The following is a 27,017-nucleotide window of genomic DNA, read 5'->3' on the forward strand; positions in this document are numbered from 1 at the left end:
GCTACTGTGATTATTCATAGTTCCTAAAGTACTTACCTGCAATACCTTTCAAATGAGCTATTACATGTAAAATTTGAACCTGTGGTTCTTAAAATAAACTAAGAAAATATATTTTTCTATAACAAAACCTATTGGCTGGATTTGTCTCTGAGTGTGTGTACCTCATTTATTGTCTTGTGTATGTGCAACAAATGCTTAACACTACTCCTTGGATAAGCCTACTGCTCGACCACACTACCACAAAATAGAGCATTAGTATTATCTCTTTTTACCACTATTTTACCTCTAAGGGGAACCCTTGGACTCTGTGCATGCTATTCCTTACTTTGAAATAGCACATACAGAGCCAACTTCCTACATTGGTGGATCAGCGGTGGGGTACAAGACTTTGCATTTGCTGGACTACTCAGCCAATACCTGATCACACGACAAATTCCAAAATTGTCATTAGAAATTGATTTTTGCAATTTGAAAAGTTTTCTAAATTCTTTAAAGTCCTGCTAGGGCCTTGTGTTAGTCCCTGTTAGCATTTCTTTTAGAGTTAAAAGTTTGTAAAAGTTTGAATTAGATTCTAGAACTAGTTTTAGATTCTTAAAAGCATTCCAACTTTTAGAAGAATAATGTCTAGTACAGAGATGAATGTGGTGGAACTCGACACCACACCTTACCTCCATCTCCAGATGAAAGAGCTAAGGTCACTCTGTAACATAAGAAAAATAACAATGGGCTCCAGACCTACCAAAGTACAGCTCCAGGAGCTGTTGGCAGAGTATGATAGAGCCAACCCCTCTGTGGATAACACAGAGGAGGATGATAGTGAACTGGAGGAAGAATCCCCTCCACCAGTCCTATCTAGGGAGAACAGGGCTTCTCAAGCCCTGACTCCAAAAATAATAGTCAGAGATGCTGGCTCCCTCACAGGAGGGTCCAGCTTCTCTGAAATCACTGAGGATAACTCCAGTGAAGAGGACATCCAGTTAGCCAGGATGGCCAAAAGGTTGGCTTTGGAAAAACAGATCCTAGCCATAGAAAGGGAAAGACAAGAGATGGGCCTAGGACCCATCAATGGTGGCAGCAACATAAATAGGGTCAGAGATTCTCCTGACATGTTGAAAATCCCCAAAGGGATTGTAACTAAATATGAAGATGGTGATGACATCACCAAATGGTTCACAGCTTTTGAGAGGGCTTGTGTAACCAGAAAAGTGAACAAATCTCACTGGGGTGCTCTCCTTTGGGAAATGTTCACAGGAAAGTGTAGGGATAGACTCCTCACACTCTCTAAAAAAGATGCAGAATCTTATGACCTCATGAAGGGTACCCTGATTGAGGGCTTTGGATTCTCCACTGAGGAGTATAGGATTAGATTCAGGGGGGCTCAAAAATCCTCGAGCCAGACCTGGGTTGACTTTGTAGACTACTCAGTAAAAACACTAGATGGTTGGATTCAAGGCAATGGTGTAAATGATTATGATGGGCTGTACAATTTATTTGTGAAAGAACACCTATTAAGTAATTGTTTCAATGATAAACTGCATCAGCATCTGGTGGACCTAGGACCAATTTCTCCCCAAGAATTGGGAAAGAAGGCGGACCATTGGGTCAAGACTAGGGTGTCCAAAACTTCCACAGGGGGTGACCAAAAGAAAGGGGTCACAAAACCTCCCCTGGGGAAAGGTGGTGAGACAGCCAAAAACAAAAATAGTAAAGAGTCTTCTACAGGCCCCCAAAAACCTGCACAGGAGGGTGGGCCCAGAGCCTCTTCACAAAACAATTCTGGGTACAAGGGTAAAAACTTTGATCCCAAAAAGGCCCGGTGTCGTAACTGTAGTCAGTCTGGACACCAAACTGGAGACAAGGCCTGTCCCAAGAAAGATACCACTTCTAACTCCAATCCAGCTAAAACTGGAATGGCCAGTCTCCAAGTGGGATCAACAGTGTGCCCAGAGCAAATCAGGTGTCACACTGAAGCTACATTAGTCTCTGAGGGTGGGGTGGATTTAGCCACACTGGCTGCCTGGCCCCCTAACATGCAAAAATACAGGCAGCAGCTCTTAATTAATGGGACAAGTGTAGAGGGCCTGAGGGATACAGGTGCCAGTGTCAACATGGTGACAGAGAATGAAAATGTCACTTACCCAGTGTACATCTGTTCGTGGCATTAGTCGCTGCAGATTCACATGTTTGGCACAGTCCGCTGCCTGGTGTTGGGCTCGGAGTATTACAAGTTGTTTTTCTTCGAAGAAGTCTTTTTGGTCACGGGACCGAAGGACTCCTCCCTCTTTGGCTCCATTGCGCATGGGCGTCGACTCCATCTTAGATTGTTTTCCCCGCAGAGGGTGAGGATGGAGTTGTTTGGTATAAATAGTGCCCATGCAATGGAGTGAATATGTATGTATGATAAGAGTTTCTAATAATTTTTTTACAAATGTTCAAATGTTTAAGGTTTATGATCTACTTCGAAACGGCTACAGGCTTCCCGGGGAGGTGGGAGGGTACATGTGAATCTGCAGCGACTAATGCCACGAACAGATGTACACTGGGTAAGTGACATTTTCAGTTCGATGGCATATGTTGCTGCAGATACACATGTTTGGCATAGACTATAAAGCAGTTAGCTCCCCTAAAAGCGGTGGTTTAGCCTGTAGGAGTTGAAGTAGTTTGGAATAATGTTCTTAGTACAGCTTGGCCCACTGTAGCTTGTTGTGCATTTAGTACGTCTACACAGTAGTGTTTAGTAAACGTATGAGGCGTAGACCAGGTTGCAGCCTTACATATTTCGCTCATAGGAATGTTTCCTAGAAAGGCCATTGTAGCACCTTTCTTTCTGGTTGAGTGTGCCTTTGGTGTAATAGGCAATTCTCTTTTGGCTTTAAGATAGCATGTTTGAATGCATCTGACTATCCATCTAGCAATGCCTTGTTTAGAGATTGGATTTCCTATGTGTGGTTTTTGAAAAGCTATGAACAGTTGTTTTGTTTTCCTGATTAGCTTTGTTCTGTCAATGTAATACATTAGTGCTCTTTTGATGTCTAATGTATGTAGTGCCCTTTCAGCTACAGAATTTGGTTGTGGGAAGAACACTGGCAATTCTACTGTTTGATTTAAATGGAATGGTGAGATTACTTTTGGCAGAAATTTTGGATTTGTTCTTAGAACTATTTTATTGTTGTGTATTTGAATAAATGGTTCTTGTATGGTAAATGCCTGTATTTCACTTACTCTTCTGAGGGATGTGATTGCAATGAGAAATGCGACCTTCCAGGTTAGATATTGCATTTCACAGGAATGCATGGGTTCGAAAGGGGGACCCATGAGTCTTGTTAAGACGATGTTAAGATTCCATGAAGGAACTGGTGGTGTTCTTGGTGGTATAATTCTTTTTAGCCCTTCCATGAATGCTTTAATAACTGGTATTCTAAATAGAGAGGATGAATGAGTAGTTTGTAGGTAAGCAGATATAGCTGCGAGGTGTATTTTTATAGATGAAAAAGCGAGATTTGCTTTTTGCAAATGTAGTAAGTATCCTACTATGTCTTTAGTAGAGGCATGTACTGGTTGTATTTGATTGGCATGGCAGTAGTAAACAAATCTTTTCCACTTAGATGCATAGCAGTGTCTAGTGGAAGGTTTTCTAGCTTGTTTTATGACCTCCATGCATTCTTGTGTGAGGTCCAAGTGTCCGAATTCTAGGATTTCAGGAGCCAAATTGCCAGATTCAATGATGCTGGGTTTGGATGTCTGATCTGTTGTTTGTGTTGTGTTAACAGATCTGGCCTGTTGGGTAGTTTGACATGCGGTACTAGTGAAAGGTCTAGTAGAGTTGTATACCAAGGTTGTCTTGCCCATGTGGGTGCTATCAGTATGAGTTTGAGTTGGTTTTGACTTAACTTGTTTACTAGATATGGAAGGAGAGGGGGAAAAGCGTACGCAAATATCCCTGACCAATTCATCCATAGAGCATTGCCTTGTGATTCGCGGTGTGGGTACCTGGATGCGAAGTTTTGGCATTTTGAGTTTTCTCTTGTTGCGAACAAATCTATCTGGGGTGTTCCCCAAATTTAAAAGTACTTGTTCAGAACTTGGGGGGGAATTTCCCATTCGTGGACTTGTTGGTGGTCTCGCGAAAGGTTGTCTGCTAGTTGGTTTTGTATTCCTGGAATAAATTGTGCTATTAGGCGAATGTTGTTGTGAATCGCCCACTGCCAAATTTTTTGTGTTAGGAGGCACAATTGTGTTGAGTGTGTTCCTCCTTGTTTGTTTAGATAATACATTGTTGTCATGTTGTCTGTTTTGACAAGAATGTATTTGTGTGTTATTATGGGTTGGAAGGCTTTTAACGCTAGAAATACTGCCAACAGTTCTAGGTAATTGATATGAAATTTTGTTTCGTGTATATCCCATTGTCCTTGAATGCTGTGGTGATTGAGGTGTGCTCCCCACCCTGTCATGGAAGCATCTGTTGTTATAACGTATTGAGGCACTGGGTCCTGAAATGTCCGCCCTTTGTTTAAATTTTTGCTGTTCCACCATAGAAGCGAGAGGTATGTTTGGCGGTCTACCAACACCAGATTTTGAAGTTGACCCTGTGCCTGTGACCATTGTGATGCTAGACACTGTTGTAAGGGTCGCATGTGTAGTCTTGCGTTTGGGACAATGGCTATGCATGATGACATCATGCCTAGAAGTTTGAGCGCAAATTTTGCTTGTATCTTTTGGTTTGGAAACATAGCACTTATTAGCTTGTGGAATGCCTGCACTCTTTGTGGACTTGGAGTGGCAATTCCTTTTGATGTGTTGATGGTTGCTCCTAGATATTGTTGTGTTTGACACGGTTCTAGGTGTGATTTTGTGTAGTTGATGGAAAACCCCAGTTTGTGAAGGGTTTGTATGACAAAGGTGGTGTCGTTTGCGCATTTTTTTACTGTGTTGGTTTTGATTAGCCAGTCGTCTAGGTAAGGGAACACATGTATCTGTTGTCTCCTGATGTGTGCTGCTACTACAGCTAGACATTTTGTGAACACTCTTGGTGCAGTTGTTATTCCGAATGGCAACACCTTGAATTGGTAATGTATTCCTTTGAATACAAACCGTAGGTACTTTCTGTGAGAAGGGTGTATTGGTATATGAAAGTACGCATCCTTTAGGTCTAATGTGGTCATGTAATCTTGCTGTTTGAGCAGTGGAATGATGTCTTGTAGTGTGACCATGTGAAAATGGTCCGATATGATGTAGGTATTTAGTGTCCTGAGATCTAATATTGGTCTCAATGTTTCGTCTCTTTTTGGAATTAGAAAGTACAGGGAGTAAACTCCTGTGTTTTTTTGTTGTACTGGTACTAATTCTATTGCATCCTTTTGCAGTAGTGCTTGAACTTCTAGTCCTAAAAGTTCTAAATGATGTTGTGACATTTTGCGTGTTTTGGGGGGGATGTTCGGTGGGAAGTTGTGGAATTCTATGCAATAGCCATGTTGGATTATTGCTAATACCCAATTGTCTGTTGTAATCTGTTGCCAAGATTGGTAGAATTGGCTTAGTCTTCCCCCCACTGGTGTTGAGTGAAGGGGTTGCGTGACTTGAAAGTCACTGTTTAGGTGGAGGTGTTTTTGGAGTCTGGAATCTTCCCCTACTCCTTGGGAATTGACCCCCCCGATATCCCCTGAAACCTCCCCTTTGGAAGGAACCCTGATATGGTGTGGTTCTTGATTGTTGACTGGTGGTGTCTGTGGGTTGGCCACGAAACCCCCCTCTAAATGGAGTTTTTCTGAAAGAGCCTCTGCTCTGCGGGGAGTAGAGTGCGCCCATGGCTTTGGCCGTGTCTATGTCCTTTTTAAGTTTTTCAATGGCTGTATCCACTTCCGAGCCAAACAGTTGTTTCTCGTTGAAGGGCATATTAAGGACAGCCTGCTGGATTTCAGGTTTGAAGCCTGAAGTGCGTAGCCAAGCGTGTCTCCTTATGGTGACAGCAGTGTTGACTGTTCTTGCTGCAGTATCGGCTGCGTCTAGTGAAGAGCGGATTTGATTGTTTGAGATCGTTTGTCCCTCTTCCACTATTTGCTGCGCCCTTTTTTGGTATTCCTGGGGAAGATGGTCTACGAGAAGTTGCATCTCGTCCCAGTGTGCGCGGTCATATCTGGCCAGCAGCGCTTGTGAATTTGCGATGCGCCACTGGTTGGCTGCCTGTGACGCCACTCTTTTCCCTGCCGCGTCAAATTTTCGGCTTTCTTTGTCCGGAGGTGGGGCGTCGCCAGATGTATGTGAATTTGCTCTTTTGCGAGCTGCCCCTACTACCACAGAGTCGGGTGGTAACTGCGAAGTAATAAACACTGGGTCTGTGGGTGGTGGTTTGTATTTCTTATCCACCCTTGGGGTGATGGCTCTTGATTTTACGGGCTCCTCAAAAATTTGTTTTGCGTGCCGTAACATCCCTGGTAGCATTGGGAGACATTGATATTGGCTATGTGTAGCCGAGAGGGTGTTAAACAAGAAATCATCCTCTATAGGATCGGAAGGCAGTTGGACATTGTGGAAGTCTGCAGCCCTAGCCACCAGTTGCGAGTATGAGGTACTGTCCTCTGGCGGTGACGGCTTTGTGGGGTATGACTCGGGATCATTGTCCGGCACTGGGGTGTCATACAGGTCCCAAGCGTCTTGATCCTGATCGTCATGACTTATGGTAGTTTGCGCTGGTGAGTGCATTTGTGGCGGTGTTTGTGCCGGCGATGCCTGTGGAGGAGAGGGCGGAGGCGTGACTTTTTTAACCACTTTGGCTTGTGGTTGTGTGTCATCCTTTGGAAGTCCGATCCTTCTTTTCCTCATGATTGGGGGAAGGGTTGATATCTTCCCTGTATCTTGCTGGATGCACAGTCTCTTTTGTGTGTAGTCCGATTCTACACTTTGGAGCTCTTGTCCAAATTTGTGCATTTGGCCACTTAGTCCTTGTTCCTCTGAGTAGGATGAAGGTGTGGTATTTTTCGGCGCCGAGAGAGAATCTTTTTTCGGTTTCGGCACCGACAGAATTTTTGTTCCTTTCGGCATGGATTCTCGGTGCCGATGTTTTTCGGTGCCGGTATCTTGTTTTTGTCTCTCGGAGCCGCTTTCTCGGCTCCGAGGTTGCTCCATGGCGGTCCCTCGACCGGAGTCGGGTGTCTTCGCTATGGGCGTGCCCTTTTTCGGCCCCTTCGACGGGTCGCCTGATTTATGGGTCGAGCCATGGCCTGTTGGCAGTGGCGTCCCCTGGGCTTTCGGTTTGTCGATGGATTTACTTTTCGACGTCTTACTCACAGTTTGTTGCTGTTGTTCGACGTCGGAGTCTCCGGATTCTGATTCCGGAACCGAGAATGTTTCCTCTTCGTCGTCGAAACGTTGTTTTGTCGACGTGGACGCCATTTGGTGACGCCTGGCTCTTCGGTCCCGGAGTGTTTTTCTGGACCGGAAGGCTCGACAGGCTTCACAGGTATCCTCCTTGTGCTCGGGGGACAAGCACAAGTTACAGACCAAGTGCTGATCTGTATAAGGATACTTACTGTGACATTTTGGGCAGAAACGAAACGGGGTCCGTTCCATCGGCTTCGATGTCGCACGCGGTCGGGCCGACCAGGCCCCGATGGGGGATCGAAACTGCCCCAAAGTCTTCCGATGATCGGTGTCGATGTACCTAACTATCCCGATACCGAACGGAACAATACCGACGCTTTCTTCCGAGATTCTGACTAACTTTCCGAACCGAAACACGGAGCGAAAAGGAATACGTCCGAACCCGACAGCGGAAAAAAACAATCTAAGATGGAGTCGACGCCCATGCGCAATGGAGCCAAAGAGGGAGGAGTCCTTCGGTCCCGTGACCAAAAAGACTTCTTCGAAGAAAAACAACTTGTAATACTCCGAGCCCAACACCAGGCAGCGGACTGTGCCAAACATGTGTATCTGCAGCAACATATGCCATCGAACACTGGTTTCCCCTGGCCAATACCTGACTGGACAAACCTATCCAGTCACCAATGCTGACAATCAGACTAAAGTACATCCCATGGCAATGGTAACTTTAGAGTGGGGAGGGGTCAATGGCCTGAAACAGGTGGTGGTCTCCTCAAATATCCCAGTAGACTGTTTGCTTGGAAATGACCTGGAGTCCTCAGCATGGGCTGAGGTAGAACTGAAAACCCATGCAGCCATGCTGGGTATCCCTGAACTGGTGTGTGTCAAGACAAGGGCACAGTGCAGGGCACAGGGTGAAAAAGTAGAGCTGGAGTCTGGAAAAATGGCCCAGCCTACCAAGAGAAAAGGAAAGTCAGCTGGGAAACCAGCTGCAACACAACACCAAAAAGAGAACCTCTCTTCTCAGGAAGAAGTTCTGCCCTCTGAGGGAACTGAGCCTATGGAGCTGGAACCTTATCAGGTTGAGCTCTTGGGCCCAGGGGGACCCTCAAGGGAAGAGTTGTGTAAGGGACAAGAAACCTGTCCCTCTCTTGAAGGCCTTAGGCAGCAAGCTGCTGAAGAGTCCAAAGGCAAGAAAAATGGAACACATAGGGTCTATTGGGAAGATGGACTCCTGTACACTGAGGCAAGAGATCCCAAACCTGGTGCCACTAGGAGAGTGGTAGTGCCTCAGGGTTTCAGAGAGTTTATTCTGACCTTAGCCCATGATATTCTCCTTGCTGGGCATTTGGGACAAACCAAGACGTGGGAGAGGTTAGTCAACCAATTCTACTGGCCCAATATGTCCCAGAAGGTTAAGGAGTTTTGCCTCTCCTGCCCCACCTGTCAAGCCAGTGATAAGACAGGTGGGCATCCAAAGGCCCCCCTCATTCCACTTCCAGTGGTGGGGGTCCCCTTTGAAAGAGTGGGTGTGGATATAGTTAGTCCACTAGAACCTCCCACAGCCTCAGGAAATATGTACATCCTAGTAGTAGTGGATCATGCTACTAGGTATCCTGAAGCTATTCCCCTTAGGTCGACTACTGCCCCTGCAGTAGCCAAGGCCCTCATTGGTATCTTTACCAGAGTGGGCTTCCCAAGGAGGTGGTTTCTGACAGAGGTACCAACTTCATGTCAGCTTACCTAAAACACATGTGGAATGAGTGTGGAGTGACTTATAAATTCACTACACCAGATCATCCACAAACTAATGGCCTTGTTGAGAGATTCAACAAGACATTAAAGGGCATGATCATGGGGCTCCCAGAAAAACTCAAAAGGAGATGGGATGTCCTCCTGCCATGTCTGCTTTTCGCTTACAGAGAGGTGCCTCAGAAGGGAGTAGGATTCTCACCCTTTGAACTTCTGTTTGGCCACCCTGTAAGGGGACCACTTGCTCTTGTTAAAGAAGGCTGGGAGAGACCTCTTCATGAGCCTAAACAAGACTTAGTGGACTATGTACTTGGCCTTCGCTCAAGGATGGCAGAGTACATGGAAAAGGCAAGTAAAAACCTTGAGGCCAGCCAACAACTCCAGAAGTTGTGGTATGACCAAAAGGCTGCACTGGTTGAATTTCAACCAGGGCAGAAAGTCTGGGTTCTGGAGCCTGTGGCTCCCAGGGCACACCAGGACAAATGGAGTGGCCCTTACCCAGTACTAGAAAGGAAGAGTCAGGTCGCCTACCTGGTAGACCTGGGCACAAGCAGGAGCCCCAAGAGGGTGATCCATGTAAACCGCCTTAAGCTCTTCCATGACAGGGCTGATGTAAATCTGTTGATGGTAACAGATGAGGACCAGGAAGCTGAGAGTGAGCCTCTCCCTGATCTCCTCTCATCAGACCCTAAAGATGGCTCAGTGGATGGAGTGATCTACTCAGACACCCTCTCTGGCCAACAGCAAGCTGACTGTAGGAAGGTCCTGCAACAGTTTGCTGAACTCTTTTCCCTAACCCCTGGTCAGACACACCTGTGTACCCATGATGTGGACACAGGAGACAGCATGCCTGTCAAAAACAAAATATTTAGACAGTCTGATCAAGTTAAGGAAAGCATCAAGGTGGAAGTCCACAAGATGCTGGAATTGGGAGTAATAGAGCACTCCGACAGCCCCTGGGCTAGCCCAGTGGTCTTAGTCCCAAACCTCACACCAAAGATGGAAAGAGAGAGATGAGGTTTTGTGTGGACTACAGAGGTCTCAACTCTGTCACCAAGACAGATGCCCATCCCATTCCTAGAGCTGATGAGCTCATAGACAAATTAGGGGCTGCCAAATTCTTAAGTACCTTTGACTTAACAGCAGGGTACTGGCAAATCAGAATGGCCCCTGGAGCAAAAGAAAAGACAGCATTCTCCACAACTGATGGGCATTATCAGTTCACTGTTATGCCCTTTGGTTTAAAGAATGCCCCTGCCACCTTCCAAAGGTTGGTGAATCAAGTCCTTGCTGGGCTGGAATCCTTTAGTGCAGCTTATCTTGATGATATTGCTGTCTTCAGCTCCACCTGGCAGGATCACCTGAAGAAGGTTTTGAAGGCTCTGCAATCTGCAGGCCTCTCTATCAAGGCATCCAAATGCCAGATAGGGCAGGGAACTGTGGTTTACTTGGGACACCTTGTAGGTGGAGGCCAAGTTCAGCCACTCCAGCCTAAGATCCAGACTATTCTGGACTGGGCAGCTCCAAAAACCCAGACTCAAGTCAGGGCATTCCTTGGCTTGACTGGGTACTATAGGAGGTTTGTGAAGGGATATGGATCCATTGTGACAGCCCTCACAGAACTCACCTTCAAGAAAATGCCCAAGAAAGTAAACTGGACTGTAGAATGCCAACAGGCCTTTGACACCCTGAAGCAAGCTATGTGCACAGCACCAGTTCTAAAAGCTCCAGATTACTCCAAGCAATTCATTGTGCAAACAGATGCCTCTGAACATGGGATAGGGGCAGTTTTGTCCCAAACAAATGATGGCCTTGACCAGCCTGTTGCTTTCATTAGCAGGAGGTTACTCCCCAGGGAGCAGCGTTGGGAGTGCCATTGAGAGGGAGGCCTTTGCTGTGGTTTGGTCCCTGGAGAAGTTGAGACCATACCTCTTTGGTACTCACTTCCTAGTTCAGACTGACCACAGACCTCTCAGATGGCTGATGCAAATGAAAGGTGAAATTCCAAAACTGTTGAGGTGGTCCATCTCCCTACAGGGAATGGACTTTATAGTGGAACACAGACCTGGGACTGCCCATGCCAATGCAGATGGCCTTTCCAGGTTCTTCCACTTAGAAAATGAAGACTCTCTTGGGAAAGGTTAGTCTCATCCTCTTTCGTTTGGGGGGGTGTTGTGTAAGGAAATGCCTCCTTGGCATGGTTACCCCCTGACTTTTTGCCTTTGCTGATGCTATGTTTTGAATTGAAAGTGTGCTGAGGCCTGCTAACCAGGCCCCAGCACCAGTGTTCTTTCCCTAACCTGTACTTTTGATTCCACAATTGGCACACCCTGGCATCCAGATAAGTCCCTTGTAACTGGTACCTCTGGTACCAAGGGCCCTGATGCCAGGGAAGGTCTCTAAGGGCTGCAGCATGTATTATGCCACCCTGGAGACCCCTCACTCAGCACAGACACACTGCTTACCAGCTTGTGTGTGCTAGTGAGAACAAAATGAGTAAGTCGACATGGCACTCCCCTCAGGGTGCCATGCCAGCCTCTCACTGCCTATGCAGTATAGGTAAGACACCCCTCTAGCAGGCCTTACAGCCCTAAGGCAGGGTGCACTATACCATAGGTGAGGGTACCAGTGCATGAGCACTGTACCCCTACAGTGTCTAAGCAAAACCTTAGACATTGTAAGTGTAGGGTAGCCATAAGAGTATATGGTCTGGGAGTCTGTCAAACACGAACTCCACAGCACCATAATGGCTACACTGAAAACTGGGAAGTTTGGTATCAAACTTCTCAGCACAATAAATGCACACTGATGCCAGTGTACATTTTATTGTAAAATACACCCCAGAGGGCACCTTAGAGGTGCCCCCTGAAACTTAACCGACTATCTGTGTAGGCTGACTGGTTCCAGCAGCCTGCCACACTAGAGACATGTTGCTGGCCCCATGGGGAGAGTGCCTTTGTCACTCTGAGGCCAGTAACAAAGCCTGCACTGGGTGGAGATGCTAACACCTCCCCCAGGCAGGAGCTGTAACACCTGGCGGTGAGCCTCAAAGGCTCACCCCTTTGTCACAGCACCGCAGGACACTCCAGCTTAGTGGAGTTGCCCGCCCCCTCCGGCCACGTCCCCACTTTTGGCGGCAAGGCTGGAGGAAACAAAGAAAACAACAAGGAGGAGTCACTGGCCAGTCAGGACAGCCCCTAAGGTGTCCTGAGCTGAAGTGACTAACTTTTAGAAATCCTCCATCTTGCAGATGGAGGATTCCCCCAATAGGATTAGGGATGTGACCCCCTCCCCTTGGGAGGGGGCACAAAGAGGGTGTACCCACCCTCAGGGCTAGTAGCCATTGGCTACTAACCCCCCAGACCTAAACACGCCCTTAAATTTAGTATTTAAGGGCTTCCCTGAACCTAAGATTTTAGATTCCTGCAACTACAAGAAGAAGGACTGCCGAGCTGACAAACCCCTGCAGAGGAAGAACAGAAGACACCAACTGCCTTGGCCCCAGACTTACCGGCCTGTCTCCTGCCTTTCAAAGAACCTGCTCCAGCGACGCTTTCCAAGGGACCAGCGACCTCTGAATCCTCTGAGGACTGCCCTGCTTCGAAAAAGACAAGAAACTCCCGAGGACAGCGGCACTGCTCCAAAAGAACTGCAACTTTGTTACAAGGAGCAGATTTAAAGACCCCTGCAAATCCCCGCAAGAAGCGTGAGACTTGCAACACTGCACCCGGCGACCCCGACTCGACTGGTGGAGAACAAACAACTCAGGGAGGACCCTCCGGCGACTCTACGACTGTGAGTAACCAAAGTTGTCCCCCCTGAGCCCCCACAGCGACGCCTGCAGAGGGAATCCCCAGGCTCCCCCTGACCGCGACTGCCTGAACTCCATTTCCCGACGGCTGGAAAAGACCCTGCACCCGCAGCCCCCAGCCCCTAAAGAAACGGAACTTCTGTGCAGGAGTGACCCCCAGGAGGCCCTCTCCCTTGCCCAGGTGGTGGCTACCCCGAGGAGCCCCCCCTTGCCTGCCTGCGACGCTGAAGAGATCCCTTGATCTCTCATTGACTTCCATTGAAAACCCCACGCGTGTTTGCACACTGCACCCGGCCGCCCCCGCGCTGCTGAGGGTGTACTTTCTGTGCTGACTTGTGTCCCCCCCGGTGCCCTACAAAACCACCCTGGTCTGCCCTCCGAAGACGCGGGTACTTACCTGCTGGCAGACTGGAACCGGGGCACCCCCTTCTCTCCAATGTAGCCTATGTGTTTTGGGCACCTCTTGACCTTTGCACCTGACCGGCCCTGAGCTGCTGGTGTGATAACTTTGGGGTTGCTCTGAACCCCCAACGGTGGGCTACCTTGGACCAAAAACTGAAAACTGTAAGTGACTTACTTACCTGTGAAAACTAACAATAACTTACCTCCCCCAGGAACTGTGAAAATTGCACTGTGTCCACTTTTAAAACAGCTTATTGTGTTTTATGTGAAAAGTATACATGCTAAAGTAATGATTCAAAGTTCCTAGAGTACTTACCTGCAATACCTTTCAAATGAGCTATTACATGTAAAATTTGAACCTGTGGTTCTTAAAATAAACTAAGAAAAGATATTTTTCTATAACAAAACCTATTGGCTGGATTTGTCTCTGAGTGTGTGTACCTCATTTATTGCCTATGTGTATGTACAACAAATGCTTAACACTACTCCTTGGATAAGCCTACTGCTCGACCACACTACCACAAAATAGAGCATTAGTATTATCTCTTTTTACCACTATTTTACCTCTAAGGGGAACCCTTGGACTCAGTGCATGCTATTACTTACTTTGAAATAGCACATACAGAGCCAACTTCCTACACTGTGCTTTTGTGATTTCATAACATGTTCTATCAGCTGGGGTCGGGCCAGGTTGGGCTCATCACCAGGTGCAAACAGACTTGGTATGGAAGGAACAGTTGTGGACCTAGGCACCGAAGTAGAAGTTGGTAAGGGCCCAGTAATGGGTTCCATCAGAGCAGAAGGCATCAGTGGTGAACCCAGTAGCAGAAGTCCAACAGTACCCCCACAAAGTGAAATCTTTTTGGATGAATTTAGGAGCAGAGTTCTGGATCCACATCAAAGGGTGCTGAAAGAAAAGACAGATGCCAGTGTGCAGGGGAACCGTTTATATATGGCTCCACTTCATCATTTCTGGGCAGCACTGAGTCACCACGGCACCACCCACCGACGTGTAAAAGCATCAACAAAAGATTTCTCCAGATGCAATTGGGAACCTGATGGTATCCTAAAGTTGAGTGATTTGCAGTCAGAAGTATCAAACAGAAACAGAACTGCATAACTGTGCCCCTAGTGGTGCCAAAATGGCACTACTCCAAAAGCAGATGAAAAAAACTAAGATTTCTGAAAAGAACTACTGGCCATTTGCTTGAAAAAAAAAACCAAAAAAAAAAAAACCAGGACATCCTAATACATGGGTACGCAAACATTTCCACCGGGGCCAGAAACTATGGTCTGAGGAGTGCCCGAGGCCTACATTAAAGCCAGCACGTGGGAGTGGGGCTTTGAGGGTGGTTAAAGTGAGTTTAGGAGCAAATAACAGATGTGTGGTCAGTGGTTCATGGTGGTATTGTGAGAGTCTCTTTCCACAGTGCCCTCTAAATTAAGACTCTTGAAGAATCATGCATTTGATTTGATTTGGGTCATTCTTTATCTGAAGTGCTATCCCTCTACAGCACCTTGGGGTAAACCATTCCGCTTGCTATTATTACCTTGGAAGAGGCAAGTAAAAAAAGGAAGTTACTTGATTATTAAACTGAAATTAAATACAATTGCAAAATGTAAAACCAGAAAACCTAAGATCAATCCTGGCTTCCCACTTGACCCAATTGTTCAATCCTTGGCGATTTTTGCCTCCCTTTTCTTCAATTCAACACAGAAGAGCAACTTGAAATTCATGAGCTCAGTATATATGCTGGACAAACCTCTCGAGTTTGTTCTAAAAACTATAATGTTGTCTATGTATAATAAAAACGCTGACCACCCAGAGGGTTCCACGTGGCAAGTGACTTGCCTCTTAGTTCACTATTGGCATTGTTAAGGTGAGACGAGACACAAATATTTCTCACTCACTTTTGAAAACTATCAGTTTTAAATAAAATACTTCTGAATGCACTTACCTATTCTGATGTACTAAGGTGTAACTCTTCTGCACATTACTGAAATACACTGAGTTTTGAAGAGATTTTAATCCTTTTTTTTTTTTTTTTTTTTTTTTTTACACATTTGTTGCAAGATGTACTGAAAAATGAATGTGTTCTTAAAGTTAAATTTTGCAGGACACCTTATTTGCTCCTTTTTTTAAACTTAATTTAGCCTGTAAATAAACGCTTTCCCGTTAATTTAACATTATTCTTAAAGTCAATGCATTCTGAAGTTAACAGCAGCCCAATATAGTCATTCAGCTGGGGGCCGTGAGTGAAGGTCAGAAGGGGCACATGGTGCCCCCCCAGGCCATACTTTGAGTACCACAATCCTAATAGTTCTGGTAGCCAACTGTAGGAAAGTAGCCTCTTTCTAGCTTGGTTACTCCCACTTTTGGCCTGTTTGTCAATGTGTTTGACTGTGTTCATCGGGATCCTACTAATTAGGACCCCAGTGACTGTGCTCTCGGTCTCTTTTACATTTGGTTGCTGGTAACTTTTTCATCCCCACAATTGGTATACTGGTCCACCCATGTAAGTCCCTAGTATATGGTACCTAGGTACCCAGAAGTTATTCTGCCACCCATTGGAAGCCCATGTAAAGGGTTGGTGGAGACAGGGTGCCCCTGCACTGCCCATGCACCTCAGCATTCCCCGCCAGTTTGATTATGAGCAGACATCAATGCTGTGGCCTGTTTCCCGATGGGCCAGAGGGCGTAAACGCTGTTTCCACACACAGGTCCAGCAGGAAACTCATAATAGGGCAACCCAAGTGGCGGTTTTCCGGCCTGTGCCGCCTGCCAAACTCAAAATGAGGGCCTTAGTCTACGGGAAAAAGTTGGTCGTGACTATATAGAATGAGAGAGAGTGAGATTGAGTGTGTGTGAGCGAGAGTCCCATATGTACAATACTAGATAAGTAGTCAACACTAGTGCTATTCAGTAGAGAAACTAAAATCATATTCTGCTCCAAATTCTGTTTCACATCTGTTGCATCACTTCCTTTATTCTACAAATTAAAATTGTTTCTAGTGTACATTTCCAGCAGATTAAGAACCATTGGTGAGAATATAATGGCATGCACATGGCTGGTTCAGCATGCCATCAGTACCAACAAACAAAAGACTGAGGCAGGCCTATTACCTGTGGAGGAAGCTCTCCAGTTCGCTCTGCTTTTTCTGCATCTCCAATCAGCACACGAAGTGCGGCATCAGCTGCTTCCTGCTTTGCCTGTTTTTTGCTGTGTGCGCTGACTGCAGGGAACCAGCGCCCTCCCACCTTTGCTTGAAAAACGAACCTGAAGAACAAGAGCATTCTGAGTTGATACCTGTGGTACTACTCCATCCATATAAAAGTACAATGTATGGAGGAATGGCGACAAGCATTGAAATTATAATGAATGCATGTGTACCCTGTGGTTTCAAATTGAGTGCATATGTCCAGTGTAAATAAAAATTAAGTGCTTGAATCCAAATATTAAAAACATTCACTCAGAGCAGTGCAATTCAACTGTCTGTTACAGACTAGGAACAGCATTTATTTCTTGATAAAGGCCAAGAGCGAACTTCGATACAGAGAAGGTTTCTTCCTTGGACTTATGCACATTAGGGAGATTTTCTCGGAGGAAAGACACTGCTTGACCAACCACCTGCTAGAACAAAAAATGACCCTGGCACAATCTTGACGGAGCAAAACATCGACTCATTTTGAAAAAGAGGTTGATTTTCACATAGGATTTCTTTCTGGGGCTTCATCTTTTATGGAGTTTGAGGAAATAGCCTTTGACCTTGATGTTTAATCCCCCTGTTTTTGCGTTATTGAGGCCATTTATCTTTTTTTGATATGAGACCTAAATGAAATATTTCTGGTAACAAATTTTAAAAAGAACCTCTATTTATGACTAATTATATTATCAAGAGACAAATTTACTTTGTATATAATCATTTTTGCCCTTGGGCCATTTTGGTGTTTTCTTAGTATGTTACTCAAGCCCCTTGTGCGAGTTAATGGGTAGACCCCATTTTGTTAGGGTTAATTAAGTTTGTGGTAAAAACACTGATATTGCCCTCACTTCCCTAGTCTGGTCATATACAATGGTGAAGGCCCTTTGAAGCTGCATATTAGTTACCAGAATGTCCTACTCTAATGAAAAAGCAAGTCTTACGTCATAACAGAAAATATGTTTCTCTGGGACTTATTTAGTTAACCAGCACACATTTCCTTTTAGATTTTCTGCCTTTGGAGTTTCTCCAATCCATGCAATGACACAAAAGACTCAGCAGGGGCCATCCAAGGGGAGTGAGGAAAGAAAAAGGTTATAGGATACAGCCTTCCTAACTCACCTGTGTCACACAGTAAGTATTTTTACAGCCTAGAGGATCACTGGCCTTACTAAAGGCCCTGACTAGACTTTAGTAGGACATTGGCAATACAGTTTAAATATAGGGTGTATAGACCCCTAACATTCTCTTTACCATTAACTCGGGGGCTCTAATTAGTCCCGAGGATTGCCCACTCACCAATTAGGGCTCAAACATGGCGACTCTGTTTGGGGTGTAGGGTCATAATTGCTCCCCTTTTTACTCCCCAGTAGTGGTTTGGTCTACACCGGAAACACCCTTGCTGAGGGAAAACCCGGGTAGTTTAAAGGTATTTTTATAAAAAGACTCAGAAGACAATTGTAAAGAAATGGCTCCCTGTTGCAGTTACCCCCCCACTTTTTGCCTGATACTGATGCTGACTTGACTGAGAAGTGTGCTGGGACCCTGCTAACCAGGCCCCAGCACCAGTGTTCCTTCACCTAAAATGTACCATTGTATCCACAATTGGCACACCCTGGCATTCAGATAAGTCCCTTGTAACTGGTACTTCTAGTACCAAGGGCCCTGATGCCAAGGAAGGTCTCTAAGGGCTGCAGCAGGTCTTATGCCACCCTGGAGACCTCTCACTCAGCACAGACACCCTGCTTGCCAGCTTGTGTGTGCTAGTGAGGACAAAACGAGTAAGTCGACATGGCACTCCCCTCAGGGTGCCATGCCAGCCTCTCACTGCCTATGCAGTATAGGTAAGACACCCCTCTAGCAGGCCTTACAGCCCTAAGGCAGGGTGCACTATACCATAGGTGAGGGTACCAGTGCATGAGCATGGTACCCCTACAGTGTCTAAACAAAACCTTAGACATTGTAAGTGCAGGGTAGCCATAAGAGTATATGGTCTGGGAGTTTGTCAAGCACGAACTCCACAGCACCATAATGGCTACACTGAAAACTGGGAAGTTTGGTATCAAACTTCTCAGCACAATAAATGCACACTGATGCCAGTGTACATTTTATTGTAAAATACACCACAGAGGGCACCTTAGAGGTGCCCCCTGAAACTTAACCGACTATCTGTGTAGGCTGACTAGTTTTAGCAGCCTGCCACAAACCGAGACATGTTGCTGGCCCCATGGGGAGAGTGCCTTTGTCACTCTGAGGCCAGTAACAAAGCCTGCACTGGGTGGAGATGCTAACACCTCCCCCAGGCAGGAATTGTCACACCTGGCGGTGAGCCTCAAAGGCTCACCTCCTTTGTGCCAACCCAGCAGGACACTCCAGCTAGTGGAGTTGCCCGCCCCCTCCGGCCAGGCCCCACTTTTGGCGGCAAGGCCGGAGAAAATAATGAGAAAAACAAGGAGGAGTCACTGGCCAGTCAGGACAGCCCCTAAGGTGTCCTGAGCTGAAGTGACTCTAACTTTTAGAAATCCTCCATCTTGCAGATGGAGGATTCCCCCAATAGGGTTAGGATTGTGACCCCCTCCCCTTGGGAGGAGGCACAAAGAGGGTGTACCCACCCTCAGGACTAGTAGCCATTGGCTACTAACCCCCCAGACCTAAACACGCCCTTAAATTTAGTATTTAAGGGCTACCCTGAACCCTAGAAAAGTAGATTCCTGCAACTACAAGAAGAAGGACTGCCTAGCTGAAAAACCCCTGCAGAGGAAGACCAGAAGACGACAACTGCCTTGGCTCCAGAAACTCACCGGCCTGTCTCCTGCCTTCCAAAGATCCTGCTCCAGCGACGCCTTCCAAAGGGACCAGCGACCTCGACATCCTCTGAGGACTGCCCCTGCTTCGAAATGAAAATGTCACTTACCCAGTGTACATCTGTTCGTGGCATCAGTCGCTGAGATTCACATGGTATGCATGAGCTCGCCATCTGGTGTTGGGTCGGAGTGTTACAAGTTGTTTTTCTTCGAAGAAGTGTTTTCGAGTCACGGGACCGAGTGACTCCACCTTCTGTGCTCATTGCGCATGGGCGTCGACTCCATCTTCGATTGTTTTCCCCGCAGAGGGTGAGGTAGGAGTTGTACTATAGTAATAGTGCCCGCGCAATGAAAAATGTAAGTATGTACCTATTAAAGGATTAAGTAATATATATACAAATGTACAAAATTGAAGGTAACTTCTGAACTGCTACAGGCTTCCGGGGAGGTGGGTGGGTCCATGTGAATCTCAGCGACTGATGCCACGAACAGATGTACACTGGGTAAGTGACATTTTCAGTTCGATGGCATCTGTCGCTGTAGATACACATGGTATGCATAGACTAGTAAGCAGTTAGTTCCCCATAAGCGGTGGTTTAGCCTGTAGGAGTAGAAGTTGTCTGAAATAGAGTTCTTAATACAGCTTGACCTACTGTAGCTTGTTGTGCGGATAGCACATCTATACAGTAGTGTTTGGTGAATGTGTGAGGCGTAGACCAAGTGGCTGCCTTACATATTTCTTGCATTGGGATGTTTCCTAAAAAGGCCATTGAAGCACCTTTTTTCCTTGTTGAATGTGCCCTGGGAGTAATGGGCAGTTGTCTTTTTGCTTTAAGGTAGCAGATTTGGATGCATTTAACTATCCATCTGGCTATACCTTGTTTTGATATTGGGTTACCTGCATGAGGTTTTTGGAATGCAATAAATAGCTGTTTAGTTTTTCTGATGTTCTTCGTTCTGTCAATGTAGTACATTAATGCTCTTTTGACATCTAATGTATGTAGTGCTCTTTCAGCCACAGAATCTGGCTGTGGGAAGAATACTGGTAGTTCTACCGTTTGATTTAGATGGAATGGAGAAATAACTTTTGGTAAAAATTTTGGATTAGGTCGTAGGACGACCTTATTTTTATGTATTTGTATAAAAGGCTCTTGTGTTGTGAACGCTTGAATTTCACTTACTCTTCTTAGAGATGTAATGGCGATGAGAAAGGCAACTTTCCAGGTGAGGAATTGTATTCCGCAAGAGTGCATGGGTTCGAAGGGTGGGCCCATGAGTCTTGTTAGAACCACGTTTAGGTTCCATGAAGGAACAGGTGGTGTTCTTGGTGGTATAATTCTTTTAAGCCCTTCTATGAATGCTTTGATAACTGGTATCCTATACAAGGAAGTTGAATATGTAGTTTGCAGGTATGCAGATATTGCTGCAAGGTGTATTTTAATAGAAGAGAAGGCTAGCTTTGCTTTTTGTAAATGGAGCAAGTAATTTACTATATGTTTTGGAGTTGCCTCTAGTGGTTGTATCTGATTATGATGGCAGTACCAAACAAATCTTTTCCACTTACTTGCGTAGCAGTGTCTAGTGGATGGCCTTCTGGCCTGCTTTATGACTTCCATACACTCTTGGCTAAGTTGTAAGTGTCCGAATTCTAGGATTTCAGGAGCCAGATTGCTAGATTCAGCGATGCTGGGTCCGGGTGTCTGATCTGTTGGTTGTGTTGCGTTAACAGATCTGGTTTGTTGGGCAGTTTGATGTGTGGTACTACAGACAGATCTAGCAGTGTTGTGTACCAGGGTTGTCTTGCCCACGTTGGTGCTATTAAAATGAGTTTGAGTTTGTTTTGACTCAATTTGTTTACTAGGTAAGGAAGGAGAGGGAGAGGAGGAAAAGCGTAAGCAAATATTCCTGACCAGTTCATCCATAGGGCATTGCCTTGGGATTGCTTGTGTGGGTATCTGGACGCGAAGTTTTGGCATTTTGCGTTCTCTTTTGTTGCAAATAAGTCTATTTGTGGTGTTCCCCAGAGTGTGAAGTAGGTGTTCAGAATTTGTGGGTGGATTTCCCATTCGTGGACTTGCTGGTGATCTCGAGAGAGATTGTCTGCCAGCTGATTCTGGATCCCCGGAATAAACTGTGCTATTAGACCAATTTGATGGTGGATTGCCCACTTCCATATTTTTTGAGCTAACAAGCTTAACTGCGTTGAATGTGTTCCTCCTTGTTTGTTTAGATAATACATCGTTGTCATGTTGTCTGTTTTGACAAGGATGTATTTGTGGGTTATGATTGGTTGGAAAGCTTTTAGTGCTTGAAAAACTGCTAATAATTCTAGATGATTTATATGCAGTTTTGTTTGATGTATGTTCCATTGTCCTCTTATGTTGTGTTGATTGAGATGTGCTCCCCACCCTGTCATGGAAGCATCTGTTGTTATTACGTACTGTGGCACTGGGTCTTGGAAAGGCCGCCCTATGTTTAAATTTATACTGTTCCACCATAGAAGCGATAGGTAAGTTTGGCGGTCTAGCAACACCAGATCTAGAAGGTGACCCTGTGCTTGAGACCACTGTGAGGCTAGGCACTGTTGTAAGGGCCTCATGTGCAGTCTTGCGTTTGGGACAATGGCTATGCATGAGGACATCATGCCTAGGAGCTGTAGTATTGTTCTTGCTTGTATTGTTTGGTTTGGAGACATGTGTTGAATGACCCTGTTGAAATTGTGGATCCTTTGTGGAGTTGGCGTTGCTACTCCTTTTGTCGTGTCTATTATGGCTCCTAGATATTGCTGTACTTTGCTTGGCAGAATGTTTGATTTTGCAAAGTTGACGGTGAACCCTAGATTGTAGAGGGTTTGTATGACTTGATTTGTGTGGTTTGAGCATTGTGTGAGCGAACTGGTTTTGATTAGCCAGTCGTCTAGATACGGGAACACATGTATTTGCTGCCTTCTGATGTGTGCAGCGACTACTGCTAGGCACTTTGTGAATACTCTTGGAGCGGTTGTTAAACCAAAAGGCAATACTTTGAATTGGTAATGTATTCCTTTGAATACAAACCTTAGATATTTCCTGTGTGATTGATGGATTGGTATATGGAAATATGCGTCCTTGAGGTCTAGGGTTGTCATGTAGTCGTGTTTTCTGAGCAATGGTAACACTTCTTGTAGTGTGACCATGTGAAAGTGGTCTGATTTGATGAATGTGTTTACTACCCTGAGGTCTAGAATTGGTCTCAGTGTTTCGTCCTTTTTTGGTATCAAGAAGTACAGTGAATAAACTCCTGTGTTTATTTGTGTGCTTGGTACTAATTCTATTGCATTTTTTTGCAGTAGTGCTTGAACTTCTATCTCTAGAAGTTGTGAATGGTATTTTGATACATTTTGTGATTTTGGTGGTATGTCTGGAGGGAATTGCATGAATTCTATGCAATAACCATGTTGGATAATTGCTAGGACCCATGTGTCTGTAGTTATTTTGTCCCATGCTTCGTAATATTGATGTATCCTCCCCCCCACTGGTGTTGTGTGGGAGGGGTGAGTGACGTGTGAGTCACTGCTTGTTGGTAGTGGTTTTGGGGCTTTGAAATCTTCCTCTATTCCTAGGAAATTGCCCCCCTCTATACTGGCCCCGAAAACCTCCCCTGTACTGTCCCTGGTAGGTGGGCGGTGCGGACTGTGAGGTGCTAGCTTGTGTGGCCTGACCCCGAAACCCTCCTCTAAAAGGTGTTTTGCGGAAGGTGTTATAAGATCCTCTGCTCTGCGGGGAGTAGAGTGCGCCCATGGCCTTGGCAGTGTCAGTGTCCTTCTTGAGCTTTTCTATGGCTGTGTCGACCTCCGGACCGAACAGAAGTTTCTCGTTTACTGGCATGTTAAGCACTGCCTGCTGAATTTCTGGCTTGAATCCAGACGTTCTGAGCCATGCGTGCCTACGGATGGTAACCGACGTATTAATGGTTCTTGCGGCCGTGTCTGCTGCATCCATGGAGGAGCGTATTTGATTGTTGGAAATGTTTTGACCCTCCTCAACAACCTGTTTTGCTCTTTTTTGCAGATCTTTTGGGAGATGTTCAATGAGATGCTGCATCTCATCCCAGTGGGCTCTGTCGTATCGCGCTAGCAGCGCTTGTGAATTTGCGATGCGCCACTGGTTTGCTGCTTGGACAGCAACCCTCTTCCCGGCTGCATCGAACTTCCTACTTTCTTTATCTGGGGGAGGTGCATCCCCAGAAGTGTGTGAGTTTGCCCGTTTTCTGGCAGCCCCTACCACCACAGAGTCTGGTGGCAGCTGAGAGGTGATGAAGACAGGGTCCGTAGGAGGCGCCTTATACTTTTTGTCCACCCTAGGCGTCACTGCCCTACTTTTAACTGGCTCCTTGAAAATGTCCTTTGCATGGCGTAGCATGCCTGGGAGCATCGGCAGGCTTTGGTAGGAGCTGTGGGTTGAGGAGAGGGTGTTAAATAAAAAATCATCCTCTACTTGTTCCGAGTGTAGTTCCACATTATGGAATAGAGCTGCTCTAGCCACCACTTGTGAGTAGGCTGTGCTGTCTTCCGGTGGTGATGGCCTAGTTGGGTATGTGTCTGGGCTGTTATCAGACACTGGTGCGTCGTACAAGTCCCACGCATCCTGATCTTGGTCGTCGTGGCTCATGGCGGTGTGAGCTGGCGAATGTGACGGGGTGTAAGTTGGCGAAGCCGGAGTTACAGGTGGAGGCGAGGGAGGAGGTGTTACCTTTTGTGTTGTTTGTTGCTGAGGAGTAAACTGAAGCGTTCTCTTTCGTTTGACAGGTGGAAGGGTACTGATCTTCCCAGTCCCCTGCTGAATAAAGATACGCTTTTGCGTGTGATCCACGTCAGTGGATTGCAGTTCTTGTTCAAATCTATGTTTCTTCATTTGAGAAGACATAGAATGCTCTTCGGTATAGGAGCCAGAAACAGGGTCTGATGTCGCTTTTTTCGGCTCCGAAAGCCCTGTCGATTGTTTTTTCGGCTCCGAGGTAACCTTCCTCTTTTTCTGTGCCGAAAATTCTTGGCCTCTATGGTCTTCGGCGCCACTGTCTCGGCGTCGATCGGTGTCGACACCGAACTCTCGGTGTCGATGCTTCTGTTTAGCACTCTCTCGGTCCCGAGGAGGCTGCGTGCCGGTGTCTCGACCGAAGTCGGACGATCTCGACACTGAATGGGCCTTTTTCGGTGCCGATTGTTGGTCACCGAGAATTTGGGTGGAGCCATGGCCGGTTGGCAGTGGCGTCCCCTGGGCCTTCTTTCCTTTTTTAAGGTTTGATCTCGACGTCTTACTCACAGTTCTTGTAGAGTGTAGCTCGTCGGAGTCTGAATCCTGGATGGAAAAGGATTCCTCCTGTTCTTCTTCTGTCTCGAACTGTCGACGCTCTTTTGGCGTGGACGCCATCTGCAGTCTTCTCGCTCGACGGTCGCGCAGAGTTTTTCGGGACCGGAACGCCCGACAGGCCTCGCAGGATTCTTCACTGTGCTCGGGTGACAGGCACAGATTACAGACCGAGTGTAGGTCCGTATAAGGATATTTGTTGTGGCATTCGGGGCAGAATCGAAACGGGGTCCGATCCATCGGCGTTGTCCTCCACGCGGTCGGGCCGACTAGGCCCCGACGGGGTGCCGAAATCTACCCCGAAGGGCACCGAAGCGCTTCGATGTTCAACGCGTCGTCGTATGTGTCTATCTCTAACCGGATCGCAACGATACCGTCGAAAATCTTCCGTCTTCAGCTATCTTTCCGTTCCGAAACTCGGAGCGACAGGAACACGTCCGAACCCGATGGCGGAAAGAAAACAATCGAAGATGGAGTCGACGCCCATGCGCAATGAGCACAGAAGGTGGAGTCACTCGGTCCCGTGACTCGAAAACACTTCTTCGAAGAAAAACAACTTGTAACACTCCGACCCAACACCAGATGGCGAGCTCATGCATACCATGTGTATCTACAGCGACAGATGCCATCGAACAGACAAGAAACTCCCGAGGACAGCGGACCTGCTCCAAGAAAAGCTGCAACTTTGTTTCCAGCAGCTTTAAAGAACCCTGCAAGCTCCCCGCAAGAAGCGTGAGACTTGCAACACTGCACCCGGCGACCCCGACTCGGCTGGTGGCGATCCAACACCTCAGGAGGGACCCCAGGACTACTCTGATACTGTGAGTACCAAAACCTGTCCCCCCTGAGCCCCCACAGCGCCGCCTGCAGAGGGAATCCCGAGGCTTCCCCTGACCGCGACTCTTTGAACCTAAAGTCCCGACGCCTGGGAGAGACCCTGCACCCGCAGCCCCCAGGACCTGAAGGACCGGACTTTCACTGGAGAAGTGACCCCCAGGAGTCCCTCTCCCTTGCCCAAGTGGAGGTTTCCCCGAGGAATCCCCCCCTTGCCTGCCTGCAGCGCTGAAGAGATCCCGAGATCTCTCATAGACTAACATTACAAACCCGACGCTTGTTTCTACACTGCACCCGGCCGCCCCCGCGCTGCTGAGGGTGAAATTTCTGTGTGGACTTGTGTCCCCCCCGGTGCCCTACAAAACCCCCCTGGTCTGCCCTCCGAAGACGCGGGTACTTACCTGCAAGCAGACCGGAACCGGGGCACCCCCTTTCTCTCCATTCTAGCCTATGTGTTTTGGGCACCACTTTGAACTCTGCACCTGACCGGCCCTGAGCTGCTGGTGTGGTGACTTTGGGGTTGCTCTGAACCCCCAACGGTGGGCTACCTTGGACCAAGAACTGAACCCTGTAAGTGTCTTACTTACCTGGTTAACCTAACAAATACTTACCTCCCCTAGGAACTGTGAAAATTGCACTAAGTGTCCACTTTTAAAACAGCTATTTGCGAATAACTTGAAAAGTATACATGCAATTTTGATGATTTGAAGTTCCAAAAGTACTTACCTGCAATACCTTTCGAATGAGATATTACATGTAGAATTTGAACCTGTGGTTCTTAAAATAAACTAAGAAAAGATATTTTTCTATATAAAAACCTATTGGCTGGATTTGTCTCTGAGTGTGTGTACCTCATTTATTGTCTATGTGTATGTACAACAAATGCTTAACACTACTCCTTGGATAAGCCTACTGCTCGACCACACTACCACAAAATAGAGCATTAGTATTATCTATTTTTACCACTATTTTACCTCTAAGGGGAACCCTTGGACTCTGTGCATGCTATTCCTTACTTTGAAATAGCACATACAGAGCCAACTTCCTACATTGGTGGCAGCGGTGGGATACAAGACTTTGCATTTGCTGGACTACTCAGCCAATACCTGATCACACGACAAATTCCAAAATTGTCATTAGAAATTCATTTTTGCAATTTGAAATTTTTCTAAATTCTTAAAAGACCTGCTAGGGCCTTGTGTTAGATCCTGTTTAGCATTTCTTTTAGAGCTTAAAAGTTTGTAAAAGTTTGAATTAGATTCTAGAACCAGTTGTAGATTCTTAAAAAGTATTCCAACTTTTAGAAGCAAAATGTCTAGCACAGATGTGACTGTGGTGGAACTCGACACCACACCTTACCTCCATCTTAAGATGAGGGAGCTAAGGTCACTCTGTAAAATAAAGAAAATAACAATGGGCCCCAAACCTACCAAAATACAGCTCCAGGAGCTTTTGGCAGAGTTTGAAAAGGCCAACCCCTCTGAGGGTGGCAACTCAGAGGAAGAGGATAGTGACTTGGAGGAAAATTCCCCCCTACCAGTCCTATCTAGG

At 46.4% G+C, this 27,017-nt stretch overlaps 1 protein-coding gene across 5 annotated transcripts in view; it reads right to left on the reverse strand.

Moving 5' to 3' along the window:
- ADAR (adenosine deaminase RNA specific) overlaps positions 1-27,017 on the reverse strand; it is a 240,196-nt gene that overhangs the window by 120,848 nt on the left and 92,331 nt on the right. For all 5 annotated transcript variants that reach the window (XM_069218214.1, XM_069218212.1, XM_069218209.1 and 2 more), the window contains exon 7: positions 16,407-16,560. In XM_069218214.1, coding sequence (XP_069074315.1) covers positions 16,407-16,560 — 154 coding nt within the window. The remainder of the gene's footprint in view (positions 1-16,406; positions 16,561-27,017) is intronic.

The sequence above is a fragment of the Pleurodeles waltl genome, chromosome 12 (assembly GCF_031143425.1).
Source record: "Pleurodeles waltl isolate 20211129_DDA chromosome 12, aPleWal1.hap1.20221129, whole genome shotgun sequence".
Classification (NCBI taxonomy): domain Eukaryota; kingdom Metazoa; phylum Chordata; class Amphibia; order Caudata; family Salamandridae; genus Pleurodeles; species Pleurodeles waltl.